This window comes from Antechinus flavipes, chromosome 3 (assembly GCF_016432865.1).
Source record: "Antechinus flavipes isolate AdamAnt ecotype Samford, QLD, Australia chromosome 3, AdamAnt_v2, whole genome shotgun sequence".
NCBI classification, from domain to species: Eukaryota; Metazoa; Chordata; class Mammalia; order Dasyuromorphia; family Dasyuridae; genus Antechinus; species Antechinus flavipes.
Window position 1 is genome coordinate 340,040,925 of NC_067400.1, and position 14,225 is coordinate 340,055,149.

The 14,225-nt window shown below is 34.7% G+C and overlaps 1 protein-coding gene across 2 annotated transcripts in view; it reads left to right on the top strand.

Moving 5' to 3' along the window:
• Positions 1-13,233, top strand: part of ERCC3 (ERCC excision repair 3, TFIIH core complex helicase subunit) — a 39,140-nt gene extending 25,907 nt beyond the window's left edge. Inside the window, exons 12-15 of one of the 2 annotated variants that reach the window (XM_051985694.1) lie at positions 71-188; positions 8,240-8,358; positions 11,888-12,040; positions 12,739-13,233. In XM_051985694.1, coding sequence (XP_051841654.1) covers positions 71-188; positions 8,240-8,358; positions 11,888-12,040; positions 12,739-12,873 — 525 coding nt within the window. In that variant the 3' untranslated portion in view covers positions 12,874-13,233. The remainder of the gene's footprint in view (positions 1-70; positions 189-8,239; positions 8,359-11,887; positions 12,041-12,738) is intronic. The other variant, XR_007951940.1, reaches the window with a different exon arrangement.
• The last annotated feature ends 992 nt before the right edge of the window (positions 13,234-14,225 follow it).

The following is a 14,225-nucleotide window of genomic DNA, read 5'->3' on the forward strand; positions in this document are numbered from 1 at the left end:
ATATTTTTATTGTTTATACAAAACCTCGTTCTTATCTACTCCCTCCTCAATAACTATTTCAAATTTGCAGGTAGGAGACACATCATTTGATCTGCCTGAAGCAAATGTTCTAATTCAGATATCTTCTCATGGTGGCTCCCGAAGACAGGAGGCACAAAGGTTGGGACGAGTACTTCGAGCCAAGAAAGGTAATCTTTTCTCTAGTATACTTGTGTTCTGAAACTTGTCCTGGAATATACCACCTATAGAATTCTACTGTAAAGACTTATGTTAATTAAGGTAGAAGTCAGGGGATATTTGAATTTAAAGATTTACATTCAGTAGTAAAATATTTCCAATCTACTTTCAAGGACAGCATCAACCATTTGTGGTGTATTTGCTATAATATTCAGTTCCTGGGTTAAATGAAAAAGGTTAACTATGAACACTATTAAAACATCAATCCAGTCATACACATCAAATTTGAAATTGATGGATGTTTGCCCATGGAATGCTTGTATGAAATTTAGCTGATGATAGAAGCCAGATAGTCTAATCCAGAGAGCTAAGAATGTCTTGTTGTAGGGCTATACAAAAAGTACTCGAAGGGGAAAGATCTGAAACTAAAAATTATTTGGGGGGCAGCAGTAAAAGAAAAAGAAGCTTAGAAATCCTGAGGCACAAGAAGTAATATATAAAATGGAAAATGAATCAAAAATTTAAAAAGTGAATGCACCACCAGTGAAGATGAAATTAAGAATTATTAGGAGCTATTATGCCTGATTATATGTCAATAAATTTGATAATCTAAGTGAAATGGATGAATGTTTATAAAAATATAAATTGCCTAGATTAATAGAAGAAGAAATAGAATATTTAAATATCTTCAAAAAAGAAATTGAACAAGCTATAAAAAGAAAATCCACAGGTGCAGGTAGATTCACAAGTGAATCCTACCAACTATTTAAAAGGCAATTAATTCCAAAACTAAATAAATTATTTGGAGGGAAAAGGCAAAGAGAGTTCTACCAAATGACACAGGTATAGTGCTGATACCTAAATCAGAAAGAGCAAATTTTTCTTTTATTTAATATTTTGGGATTTTTTTCCCCCAATTACATGTCAAAAACAATTTTTAGCATTCATTTTTTGAAAATTTTTTTGAGTTCCATATTATCTTCTGTCTCTTCCCCCTTATTCCCCCAGTCCAGCAAAACACATTTCTGTGTCAGTCTCATATTGTAAAAGAAACACAAACCTCTCCCGACAAAAACAAAAAACAAGATGGAGTAAAGGTAGGCTCATTGAGCTCTCCTCCAAAAGCCTTCAGATTCCTTTAAATAACGATTAAACAAATTTTAAAGCATCAGTATATGCAAAAAGACTGAGTAAAACAATTTCCAGCTGAAGACAACTTAAAAGGTCAGCAGAAAAGGTATGGAAAGCTCCAGCACACAGCTCTGGTGCAGGCCCATGAAGCAGAAGCAGACCTTGGGACCTCTGAATCAGCAGCAGTACTAGTAGTTTCCACATCTTCCAGCCAAGACACCAAAGGCAACTTAGAAAGTCAGCAGGAAAGCTTTGCCTCAACTTGGTTGTGAGGGCCTTGGGAAACCAATTAACCAGGAGCAGATGGTGCCTGTGGCAGCTTCCAGAGCTTTATTAGCACTGAGAAAGGACTCTTTTGTTTTAGCCCATGAGAACTTGCAACCATAGTGGAGCAGGGACTCTACTCACAGTTCCAGAGTACAAAAGAGTGTTTGTGGTCAAGTCCCTTGAAGGATCTCTGAAAATAACTGCACAGAATCTTGAAATCTGGAACCATGCATCCTCCACCCTGGAAACAGAGCTCTAACAAAGAGTTAAAAACCAAGGCTAGGAAAATGGACAAAAATCCTGATCATAGAAAGTTACTGTGGTGACAAGGAAGATCAAAATACACACTTAAAAAATGATAACAAAGTCAAAGCTCCTACTTTTAAAGCCTCCAAGAAAAATAAGAATTGGGCTTGGATGATGGAAGAGCGCAAAAGGGGTTTTCAAAATGAAGTAAGAGATAGAGGAACAATTGGAAAGAGAAATGAGAGCGATGCAAAAGGGAGTATAAAAAGCTAATGAGAAGAATGCCTTAAAAAGCAAAATTGGCCAGATGTGAAAGGAGATACAAAAGCTCCAGGGAAAATAATTAAAAATTAAAATTGAGCAAATGGAATCTAATGATTTTATGAGAAATCAGAATACAATAAAACAAAACCAAAAGAATGAAAAATAGAAAACAATAGAAAATATATCATTGGAAAAAGAACTGATCTGGAAAATAGATCTAATAGAAATAACTTAAAAATTATTCGTCTACCTGAAAGCATAATCAGAAAAAAGAACCTAGACATCATCTTTCAAGAAATTATCAAAGAAAACAGTCTTGATATTCTAGAATCAGAGGGTAAAATAGAAATTGAAGGAAGCCAACAGTCACTTCCTGAGATTCCAAGATGAAAATTTCCAGGAATATTATAGCCAAATTCCAAAACTCCCAAGTCAAGGAAAAAATATTGCAAGCATCCAGAAAGAAACAATTCAAGTATAGTGGAGCCAGGATAACACAAAATATAGCAGCTTCTACATTAAAGGATCAGAGGACTTTGCAATATGCTATTCTGAAGAGCTAGAATTACAACCAAGAATTACCTACCCAGCAAAAATTAGTATAATCCTTCAGGGGCAACTTTAAAGCATTCATGATGAAAAGACCAGAGCTGAGTAGGAAATTTGATTTTCAAATCAGGACTCAGGAGAACATAAGGAAATATTAGGGAAGGAAAACATAAGGGACATAATAAGGTTCATTCCAACATAGGAAGATGATACTTGTAACTCATAAAAATTTTCTCATTATTATGGAACATTGAAGGAATATATACATACAGAGGGCACAGGTGTGAGTTGAATATTAAGGCATAATATCTAAAAATTAAAATGAAGGATAAGAGGGGAATATACTGGGAGAAAGGGAAAGGAAGAGGTAGAATGTTGTCTGTCATAAAAGTCAAAAAAAAGTTTGTTCAATGGAGGAACAGAAGGGAATAGAAGGAAGAGGTGAACCTTACTTTCATCAGAATTGACTCAAAATAACACATAGTATGGATATAGAAATTTATCTTAACTTTCAGAAAAATAGAAGGGGAAAGGGATATTAGAAGTGGGGAGGATGATAGAAGAGAGGCCATATTGAGGGAGGGGCTAATCAAAAAGCAAAACACTTTTGTGGACGGACAGGGTGAAAAGAGAAATAGAATAGAATAATGGGGGATGTAAGTTAACAATAACTATGAAAAAATTTTTGAAGCAAGTTTCTCTGATGAAGTTCCCATTTCTTAAATGTTTAGGGAACTGAGTCAAATATGTTTTTAAAAAAATAGCCATTTCACAATTGATAAATGATGAAAAGATATGATCTGTGCCCAAAGGGTTATAAGACCATGTATGTCCTTTGACCACCTAACAATACCATTACTGAGCATGAATCCCAAAAGGAGTCTTTAAAAAAAAAAAAAAGGAAAAGAACCTACATATATATAAATATTTATATTTATACCCATACCCATACCCAGAGAATGAATTGCTTGTATCTGAATACAGGCTGAAGCATACTTTTTTTGTTTCCCTTTTTTTTTTCTTGAGGGTTTTTTTTGGGGGGCTGGGAAGAATCTTTTCTTTTGCCACATGACATAGAAATGTTCTGCACAACTTTACATGGGCCTTCTCAGTTGGGGTGGGGGTAAGGAAGAAAAATAAGAATCTAGAAGTCAAAATTCTAAAAAACAAATGTAAAAAATTATTTTACTGGAATTCAGAGAAAATAAAATGTTAAAATATATTTGTAGATCTTTTAAACACATAGTTGATCATTTTCTTTGATCAGAGTTCTTAAGAGTTTCAGAATTCTTTTACTTTACAGTATTACTGACTTTGCATAAATTGTACTCCTGGTTCTGCACATTTCACTCTGCATTCTACCCAGGATTCTCTGAAATTTATCCCTCTTGTCATTTCTTACTGCACAATAATATTTTGATAAATTCATATGTCACAGTTTGTTCAGCTGTTGGCCATTTGTCTGAGAGGTACTTGAAGATACTGCCTTATGTTCTAGTTCTTTACTTTTTTTCCTTGAAATCAAGAATTTTTGTTTACTTGCAGCTCTTCCCTCCCTGGTATTTTCCCTCTTAATTTCCCTTTTTCATCCCCACTTGTTTCTCTATTCACTTTGAAAAAATTTTTAAAACCAAATTTTGTGTAACTTTTTATTTATCCATTTCAGATTAGTGTGTCATCTGATGCCCCTTCACCCATCTCTTCCTCCATTGTTGATATGTATACTCTTCCTTTCATATATCCCAATTTAAGAGAAATAACAAAATTCCATCCCCTTTTACCAATCTTTGTAATTCCTTTCTTCACACCCTCAAAAGTGAACCAATCTATTTTTGTAGGCTCTCTATTTTTCTTATTTAATTCCCTCAAAATTCTTGGATTACATTAAGATTCTGAAAGAATTATCATTTTTTTTCAGTCTCCGTAGAGAGGCACCACATTAGCAAACAGTTCCTTCCAGTTGTTCAAATACATATACCTCTAAGTCTCTGAATTAACGTTTGTACCTCAGAAGTTCCTACTATTCAGCTTGAGTCTTTTTGGTTTTTTCATCAGAAATGCTTGAAACTCTTCTGTTTGTTAAAGGTTCATTTTTTCCCCTACAATATTATACTTAGCTTTGCTCAGAGTAAGTTATTTCTTGGTGTAAGGCTATAATCTTTTGCCTTTGGAATATTGTATTCCAAAGAATTCATCTCAGTTTTAGTAGTAGTAACTACCAGCTTTATATGATTCTTATTATGGTCCTTTTGTACTTGAGCCACTACTTTATGATTATTTGAAGTAATTATTTATTTGCTTATTTTTTTTTGTTTTTTATATAGAAGCTCTAGATTTAAATTGACATTCCTGGAATTTGTCCTTTTTGAGTTTCCTTCACAAGATGGTTGGTGGATTCTCTCTCTCTTCACTTTGTCCTTTGATCTGAGAAGTTTTCATTTACGGTTTCTTGAAATATAACTCTCAGGAGTCTGCTCAGGACAGTAACACTCAGGTACCATTAGTGACAATAGCTGTGGGTCCACAGGCCATATTCTGGACAGTTCCAAAGAGGAAGCAGCCAGCCACCAATTTTCCACTCCAATATAGTCTTTTGTATCTGAAGCCCAGCATCCTGAAAAGGAATCCCAATCCCAACCAAGAATGAAGGGTGGAAGATGTCAGAAATATGATTGACAACTTCATCATCAAAGCCATGCTAGCTTGTTTCTAGAATTTGTCTTAAGCGTTCAAGGTGTTCATTGACATCTACAGAGAGCTTGACTCAAAGTATTCCATTTGTACAACTACATGAGAATTTCTTTAAGATAAGGGAACAGAGAGGAATGTCATGTGCCCACAATTCAGCTATCTTGAGGACCACATTTTCTTGCACTGAGTATCTGGTGTAATGTATAATAGCTCCTTAAAATAAATCATAGGACTAAGAAAATATTTGGAAGAATAGGATTATTAGTGGCCGCTTCTTGACTGTAGCTGTTGATTTTGAAATTGATTTAAAATTGAGTTGAATTTGCTAGGGTTTTTTTTGCTGCCATTGATTATAGTTACCTGTAATGAGAACGTCTTGTGGGGAACATACCACCCCTGCACTGAACCATAAAACTGATTTAAAAACTGATACCGTTGACTGTGGAGATTCTGAAGGCTTTTTTTTTTCCCCTTTTCTTCTCCCTCTCTCTACCCCTCACCTCCACCCCCAATCAAATCATTACCAGTGAGAACAACTTCTCATGGAGGAGCATAATGTCTTAGCACCAGAACTATCCAGTGGAAGAAAACGGGACTTTAAATATTGTTCCCCTGAAAGTGAAGGATTCATTATTTGCTTCCCCTCTTATATTGTTAGTGATGTGAAGAAGATTTATTGGTCACAGATCTTGGCAACTTGCTTTTAGCAGTGATCTCTGGTCTTTCTTTCCAGGACTCTACCAAGAGAAATGTCACAGACAGGGTAGCTCCTTAGAACAAATCAGAGGACAGTTTGTTGACTTCCAGGAATTACCTCGTTTTTGAATCTTCCTGACTGTAGCTACCCAATTTATCTTTGTTACTGTTAAAATAGACATGACAGCATTCTTTACTGTTTTGTTTAGTATTCATTGGAAACAATGTATCATAAAGCCCATTTGGTGGGGGCTGGGAAAGGGTAAGAGACAAAGTAAAGCTTATTTCATGTATCTCATTTTGTGGCTTTGATCACCATCAGTTCATCCATGTTATGGAAATTATATATTTAAATACAATTGAAGAGACTTAATTTGAAGAAAAAAAATATGATATTAAAATTTTTTTATCCTAGTTTTGACTGAATCCAAAGATTTTTAAATCCAATGATTTTTAAATTATCCCTCCTTGATCTGGATCAGTTTGTTAATATATGAAATATCTTAGATTTTCTCCTATTTTTTCAGATCATTTGATTTTTGTTTTATTTCTTGCTATCTCATGAAGTAATTGATTTATCAGAGTTCATTTCATGGGTAAGGTTTTTCATTTTCTTTCTAATTTATCAAAAGATTTTATTTCTATTTTTAAAATTTCATAATATTCCTTCAAGATATTCATATAGCCCTTTGTAGGAAAAAAAAATTCCCTCTGAGTCATTACTGATAGTTGTTTCAGAGTTACTATCTCCTTTGGAGGTTCTCTAGATTTGTAATCCTTTTCTGTGCTAGTTTTAGCTTTCTGTTTGATTTACTTCTTCACCAGCCTTAATTCCTGAATTGGATTTTTATTCTTGGTCTGGTTCTATCCCCTACTTTGTTTTTGAATAAAGTGATTGACTCTACTTATTCTTGTCTTGAATTTCTAAACAGATATTCACCTGTCAGGATTAGGACACCCTACTTTATCCTTGAGGTTCAGAATACTACATCTTCAGGGTTCCCTCTGATATCTCAGGACAGTTAGGGTTTTCAGAATCCTGGGCCTGAGATGTCCCAGTCCTGAGCTCTATAGTGCTGTACTGGTTTTTGCTTTTCTCCAAAATATCTCCAGTCCCTATTCTGGAGTTCTCTGAGAAATCCGAGGCTTTCTAACTATCCTTAGACTTTCTTAAGAGAACCCCTTTGTTTTTTCTTCCTCAAGACATAGAACCTTGAAGACTACACATGTTTTTATACATTTCTGGTCTCACTGGATGGCTATGCTGATTTATTGCTGACTTTGCTGGTGATGGACTGTTATTGTCAGGCTTCTGGCAAACCTCTTATACAGTTGTGGGATGGAATTTGTCACAATAGTTTCTCTTTGGATATTTGATTATTCAGTCTTGTACAAACTTTATGGCCTTGGTGGAGTGGGTATGTAAGTAGTTGATTAGTCTGCCTCCCATTCAAGCAGCCATGTTGATAGAAAATATCACCCTCTGTTTTTTCTTTTTCTTTTTGTATTTATTTATTTTTATTGAAGCTTTTTATTTTTCAAAACATATATATGGACAATTCTTTAACATTAGTCCTTGCAAAACCTTGTGTTCCAATTTTCCCTCCTTTCCCCCACACCTTCAACTACATGGCAAGTAGTCCAATACATGTTAAACATGGTAGACATATATGGTAAATCCAATATATGCATACATATTTATACAATTATTGTGCTGCACAAGAAAAATCAAATAAAACCAGTAAAAAAAGATGAAGAAGATGATGAAGATGCAAGCAAGTAACAACAAAAAAAGTTAAAATGCTATGTTATGAATCACATTCAGTTCCCACGGTTCACTCTCTGGGTGTAGATGACTCTCTTCTTTACTAAACAAATGGAAGTGGCCTCAATCATCTTATTGTTGAAGAGAGCCACATCCATCAGAATTTATCATCGTACAGTCTTGTTGCCATGTATAATGATCTGCTTCTGCTCATTTCATTCAGCATCAGTTCATGGAAGTCTCTCCAGGCTTCTCTAAAATATTTTGTTGGTCGTTTCTTAGAGAACTATAATATTCCATAACATTCATATACTATAACTTATTCAGCCATTCTCCAACTGATGGGCATCCACTCAGTTTCCAGTTTCTGGCCACTACAAAAAAGGCTGCCACAAACGTTTTTGCATGTCACACACTTTTTTCACACAATGTTTACTGTCTTGTGTCCCCTAGGGATGGTTGCAGAGGAGTATAATGCCTTCTTTTACTCACTGGTATCACAGGATACACAGGAAATGGCATATTCAACAAAAAGGCAGAGGTTTCTGGTCGATCAGGGTTATAGCTTCAAGGTAAGCAGCATTGGATTTCTTTTCCCATCAGGGTAAGTGCTATATAAGAAAGCCTGTTGTTTCATCTTCAGAGAGTAGTAGTGACCACTGTCAATATTTTCTTGAGAAAAACCTCAGGCACAGAGAATTGCTAGGTAATTAAAGACCTTACATGAGTCCTTCTTTGTCTGTGAATGAATTGTTGGGTAACTAATTAGGAAGATACTCAGTTGGGGATTTGAAGAAAAGGCTTTGGGGCCTTTCTAATCCAGTAATTAGAGGACAGAGGTTGATTTCTTTGGTGGAATAGAGAGGCAAGGTTGAAAAAAGAAAATTGGTGGCCACTTGGAAAATGAGTTGAATGTATTCCTGTTTGGCATTCTTTGGAGGTTCTGCCAAGATCTTGAATCAAATTTGGGGTTGGAGTAGGGATGAAGGCCTGTGTAGCGGAAAAAAATCCAAAGGATTTTATACTTATCTCAGATGGTGATAGGGAACTTGGGGAAATTATTTTTTTTTATCAGACCTGTGCTGTAGAAAGATAATTTTGACATACAGGAATATATTCTCAGGCTTCTTAATGTCCTTCCTAAACTGTAGCCTCCAGGAGTGAATACAGTCTCCAAATATAATCTCATCAGAGCAGAATACAAAAGGACTGTCACCACCCAATTCCTGGAAGCTATACTTATTTTTATGAAATCCAAGATTTCATTATTCATTGAAGATTTTTGGCAACTGCCTCAAACTACTGACTCATACTGAACCCTGAAATCTCCTTACGCCTCCAAATCTCTTTTGTACTCATTATGGTCCTTTTTGCTTTCCTCATCATTAAGTCTTAAATTTCTTTTGTGAGTTTAAAAAAATACTTGTAGAATTAAATTTTTTAGCTCATGTAAGACTTTATTTTTATCTTTTTTGGGTTTTATTTTATTGCATTAACCTAATATTCTAGCCTATCAAAAATCTTTTAAAATTTTAACTCTTTCATCCAGAGTATTAGCTATTCTTCTTAGCTTTGTCCTGTCTGCAAATTTGATGAGTATGTCATCTATGCCTTTATTTAAGTAATTGATAAAACTGTTAAAATAGCACAGAGTCGACCCCAGATTCATGAGGCATTCCACTGAAATTTGAAAATAAAATTTAAAATCAACTGTTATTGACTAAGACAGCTTATAAATCCCTTTAAATGTATGATAATCTACTTGGTATCTCTCCATGTTTACACACGAAAAGTATGATGAACTCTTCAGTCAAATGGTTTGCTAAATCTAAGTAAATATGTCTAGGTAAATAAAATCTAGGTAAAAAATAGGTAAAAATCTTTCTATAGCACAGGTCTGATAAAAAAAATCATTTCCCCAACAGCATTTCATGTATGAGTATGTATATTTCCTTTACATATATGTTTGTACATATATATCCATTTCCTTTTTACAGTATGATATAAGTTCATTGAGAGCAAGGACTTTTTCATTTTGTCTTTGAATCCCTAGTACCTAATGTTATCCTCTGCACATAAAAGGTGCCTAATAAAAGTTTATGCAGTGTTAGAAGTGATTTGCCTAAATCACAAAGCTAGGAAATGAAATAAATAGGACATAAAACCCAAGTCTTCAAAAGTTGGGCCCTTACTGCATCCTCTCAATAACCATCTTAAGTGATAGCTAATAGAAATACCTAGATTTCTTATGCTAACTTCTGTCGAGTAGTAGCTAATGACCATACAGGTGTAAATTTGTGACCCAGAGAACTGAATTTGAAAGAAACTCTCTGTGATATCCATCAAAGTAGTAGATAACTTAGCAAGCATACCTTATAGTTACCTATCTTCCAAGAAATCCTGAAAGATCTTGATATATGGATGACTGACACCTTGACATAAAAGAATCTGTAAGGTAACATTTTCTTCTACCAGATCAATTTTTCTTCATAATCAACAAACGGTAGGAACAATGGGATCTTATATTCTTTTACTCTTTTACTTAATTGTGAAATAGTAAAGAAGCTGTTAAAAATTGCAGATTCCTTACTATCTTCATCAAATATGTTATTGCTTATCTTGCAAAGCTTTCTTTAAACTGATTTAACCTTTTGCCATTTCACTCCTCTTTTTGAGATGATATTGCTCATAATTATCCATCATTATTTTACAGATGAGTTTACTTTCTAACTTGGTATTGTCTTTGGCAAGTTTGATGTCAGCTGATTTAACACATTTTCTCTTTTGTTCTTTAATGGAAATTAATTTACATTGATTAGATTTCAGGATAAAATTGTTACAGTTAGTGTTGATATCATATCTGGGGTCCATTTTCCATTTTTTATTTTCAATAATTGTTTGATTCAGCATTAAGTTATTTTTAAATGTATAACATAATCTTTCCTTATTATTCTTCCCTTACTATCTTTCCCTTACAAATTCTGTTCTTAGTTCATATGACTCATTGTTCTGACCCTGCACAGACAGTTGACTCAGGGATAAAATCCCACATCAAAAACAAGTTTCTTCTTCCTGTCTATTAAAATTTACCAGGTTTTGTTTTTTGGTGTTCACAATGTCCAACACATAATTAATTCATCTCTTAAAATAGGTTTTTATAATAGGAGTCATGAGGCTTTATACAAGATTTCATTTAAATGGCAAAAACAGAGAGGAAGATTGACATAACTCCTTAGAAAAATAACAAAGGAAATATAAAAACAGAGAGGAAGAGAGAATAAGCATTTATCTAGCACCTCATGTGACAGGTATGATGTGGAGAACTTTATAAATATTAATAAGGTGCCAGCATCTTAACCTAAAGTAATGTATGAACATTTGAAGATTATTGTTATTTTCTGATTCTTATCTCTGTCACTGACTACTTTTATCGCCTTTGGGCTAATTATCCCAATTTATGAGCCTATCTACAAATGAAGACCTCAAAGATGCCAACTAGCTCTTTGTGGTCTATGAATCCATTTCCCTCTCAGAGAGTTTACAGTCTTTTTACAGTGTACCAAAAGTCATATTCATAAATTAAGACTATGTTATCAGATGTTCTTTTGCCATACAACTCTTTCCACAAAACCAGCATTCTAGGCTTCTTTCTTAAGCAGCATATTATTTCATGGTGAACGATAAAGCTTACCTCTAGAAGTAGAAAATGAAAAAATAATATCTCAGAAGAAAACAAAAAGTTTAAAAGGGGACAAATAGCAAGACACTTTTGTTATTCTCTTTTCAGTTTAACATACTCTTTAAAAAAGAACAAAGTTGGGGCAGCTAAGTGGCACAGTGGATAGAGCACCAGTCCTGAAGTCAGGAGCACCAGAGTTCAAATCTGGTCTGACACTTCACATTTCCTGGCTGTGTGACCCTGGGCAAGTCACTTAACCCCAATTGCCTCAGCAAAAAAAAAACAACAAAATTAAGTTTCATAGCCAATCTTCTGCTCCTCTTTTGTAAATTAGAGTCAAAATAGTTTTTAAGTTTATAATAAAGAAGATATTTTAATGACTACCAAAAGAGAACAACCTCTTGTCACTTTCTGCTTTACAGGTAATTACAAAGCTTGCTGGTATGGAAGAAGAAGAATTAGCATTTTCATCAAAAGAAGAGCAGCAACAACTTTTACAGAAGGTCCTGGCAGCCACTGACTTGGATGCTGAGGAAGAGGTGGTAGCAGGAGAATTTGGCTCCAAATCCACTCAGGTGAGTTGGCATCAAGCCAGGCACTAGTCATTATTGTCCATTGGGATTTTAGGCTTCAATGTATCCAAAAGACACAGTCCTTAACATTTGATTCCAAAGAAGTAGTTGTGATTTTCCCTAATGATTCCATTTGTTGAGTCCATAGAAGAAAATATAATGAAGAGCTTTGAGGTATTTAAATGTTCTTGGTCTTCAGTCTCAGTGTGGTCATTAAGTAGCTGTGTGACCTCTGGGCAAGTCACTTCACTTTATTGAGCCTCTCTTTATCACTCACAAAAGGACCTGATGAGGTGATTAGGGATCAATTAAGATAATAGAGAAAACTTCTTTAGATTGTGTCTTTTCTTGTGTTCTCCCTGGCTTAAAATACCCCTGGAAAACACCCATCTTGCAGGCTAACAAATTATGAGGTATAGTTTTGGACACCTTTTGAGTTAAGAGTTCATTTATTTATTAATGACCTTAAAGGAATAGTCCTGAAAAATAGCATATTAGTGAAATCAAAAATTAAGACTTCTGACATAATTTTGACTTTATTATTAGCACTTATTTTTTGGATATTATGATTAAGATGGAAGAAAGTGACCCTCTTTTGTCCCTGGGAAACTGATAACACTGTTTCATCAGCTATTTCAGTATATTTGCAAAGGCTGTCTCCCATTCCTCTCTGCTCACTTCTGTGTATTCTGCCTCTTCAGGTATCCCGTCGTTTTGGATCAATGAGTTCTATGTCAGGGGCAGATGATACTGTCTATATGGAATACCATTCTTCTCGAAGCAAGCCATCTGTAAATAAGCATGTCCATCCCCTTTTCAAACGCTTCAGAAAGTGATGTCAACATAAGCCACTTTCAAAGATTGTATGTTTTGTATAGCAACTTCAAAATATTGAAGCATGAAGCTGATCTTTTGGATTTTCAAAGGAATATTTTATTTTCTGCTAGCATTGACTGAGATGGTCCAGACTAACTAACCTTAGCCACGCTGAGGAATAGTGATAAATGCAGCAAACTCTTGGTTTCAGTTAGTTTTGTGGTACTCCAAGCATAATAAAAGAAAATTATTTTTGTCTTTTCTAACCACTTTTTAGACACAATTGGAAGAGACTGTTGTATGTAAAAATTTGTAACTAATAAACTTTATATATCTGAATGTTCTGCTAAGTGAACATTAAACATTTATGAGAAAACTTAGATGTACTTTTTTCTTGAAAATGTCTATTGATTTCCTTATTCATTACTAGAGCTCTGTCATATTGACTGGGAGATCTGTGATTTATCTGTACCTGAATTAAATCACATGTATACACATGCATGGATAAAACAGATGGATAATGCAAGATCATGGACTCTCCCCAAAACCAGTAGTTTTATCCTATTCTGTGGCTATTGGCTGTGTTTCTTCAGTCACAAAGTGAGAAGGACCAATCAGATCTGCCCTTCCAAATTTATAGATGGAGAAACAGCTACAGTTCCTATTAGTAAAAAGTTAATTGCATCATCTTCAAATACATGAAAGATATTTTTTCTCCAAGTGTCAAAGTTTACTCCCTCTGGCTTAGCCTAATTTTTTTTTTTAATTGGGAGACATGGGCATTTTCTAAATAGCCTCCCTTCTCATATCATTCTTAGTGGAAAAGAGGAAGCTGGGGAGTAGGGGGGGGCTTAAAAAGCAAAAGGGCAGAAAAGCTTCCAAAAAAAAAAGGAAGCTAGGCTTGTAGTCCTTATTCAAGAAAAAGCTTTTCCTTCTTTATAAGTTTGGTCAATCAATAACCTAAGTGGGCTTTTTATATATGTCTGTATTTTTATGGGAAACAATGGGTCTCATATATTCTTTTCACAGCCTTATAAAGTGCGATCCCCAAAGTGTTTTTGTGGGGGGTTGGTTTTGATTTTTGGTCTCCCAAAAACCAAAACCCCTTGCAATTCTAGAACAGCAGTCCTTTGCATTATTGCAATAAAAAGCATCAGTCTGAAAGCAGTTTCCTGGTAAATTCCACAGCCCAGCCACTCATGACGGATTAAAAGACAATAGTACCTTTTGTTACGGTAGGATGGAGCCCTTACTGGAACGCTGCCTGTGCAACCACTTCCAAGAACCCCATTTCACAGAGATGACTTTTGTGAAAGTTCTTGTTTCTCTAGCAAGGAAGTTCTCTAACATCACAGAGGATAATTCTATGTTC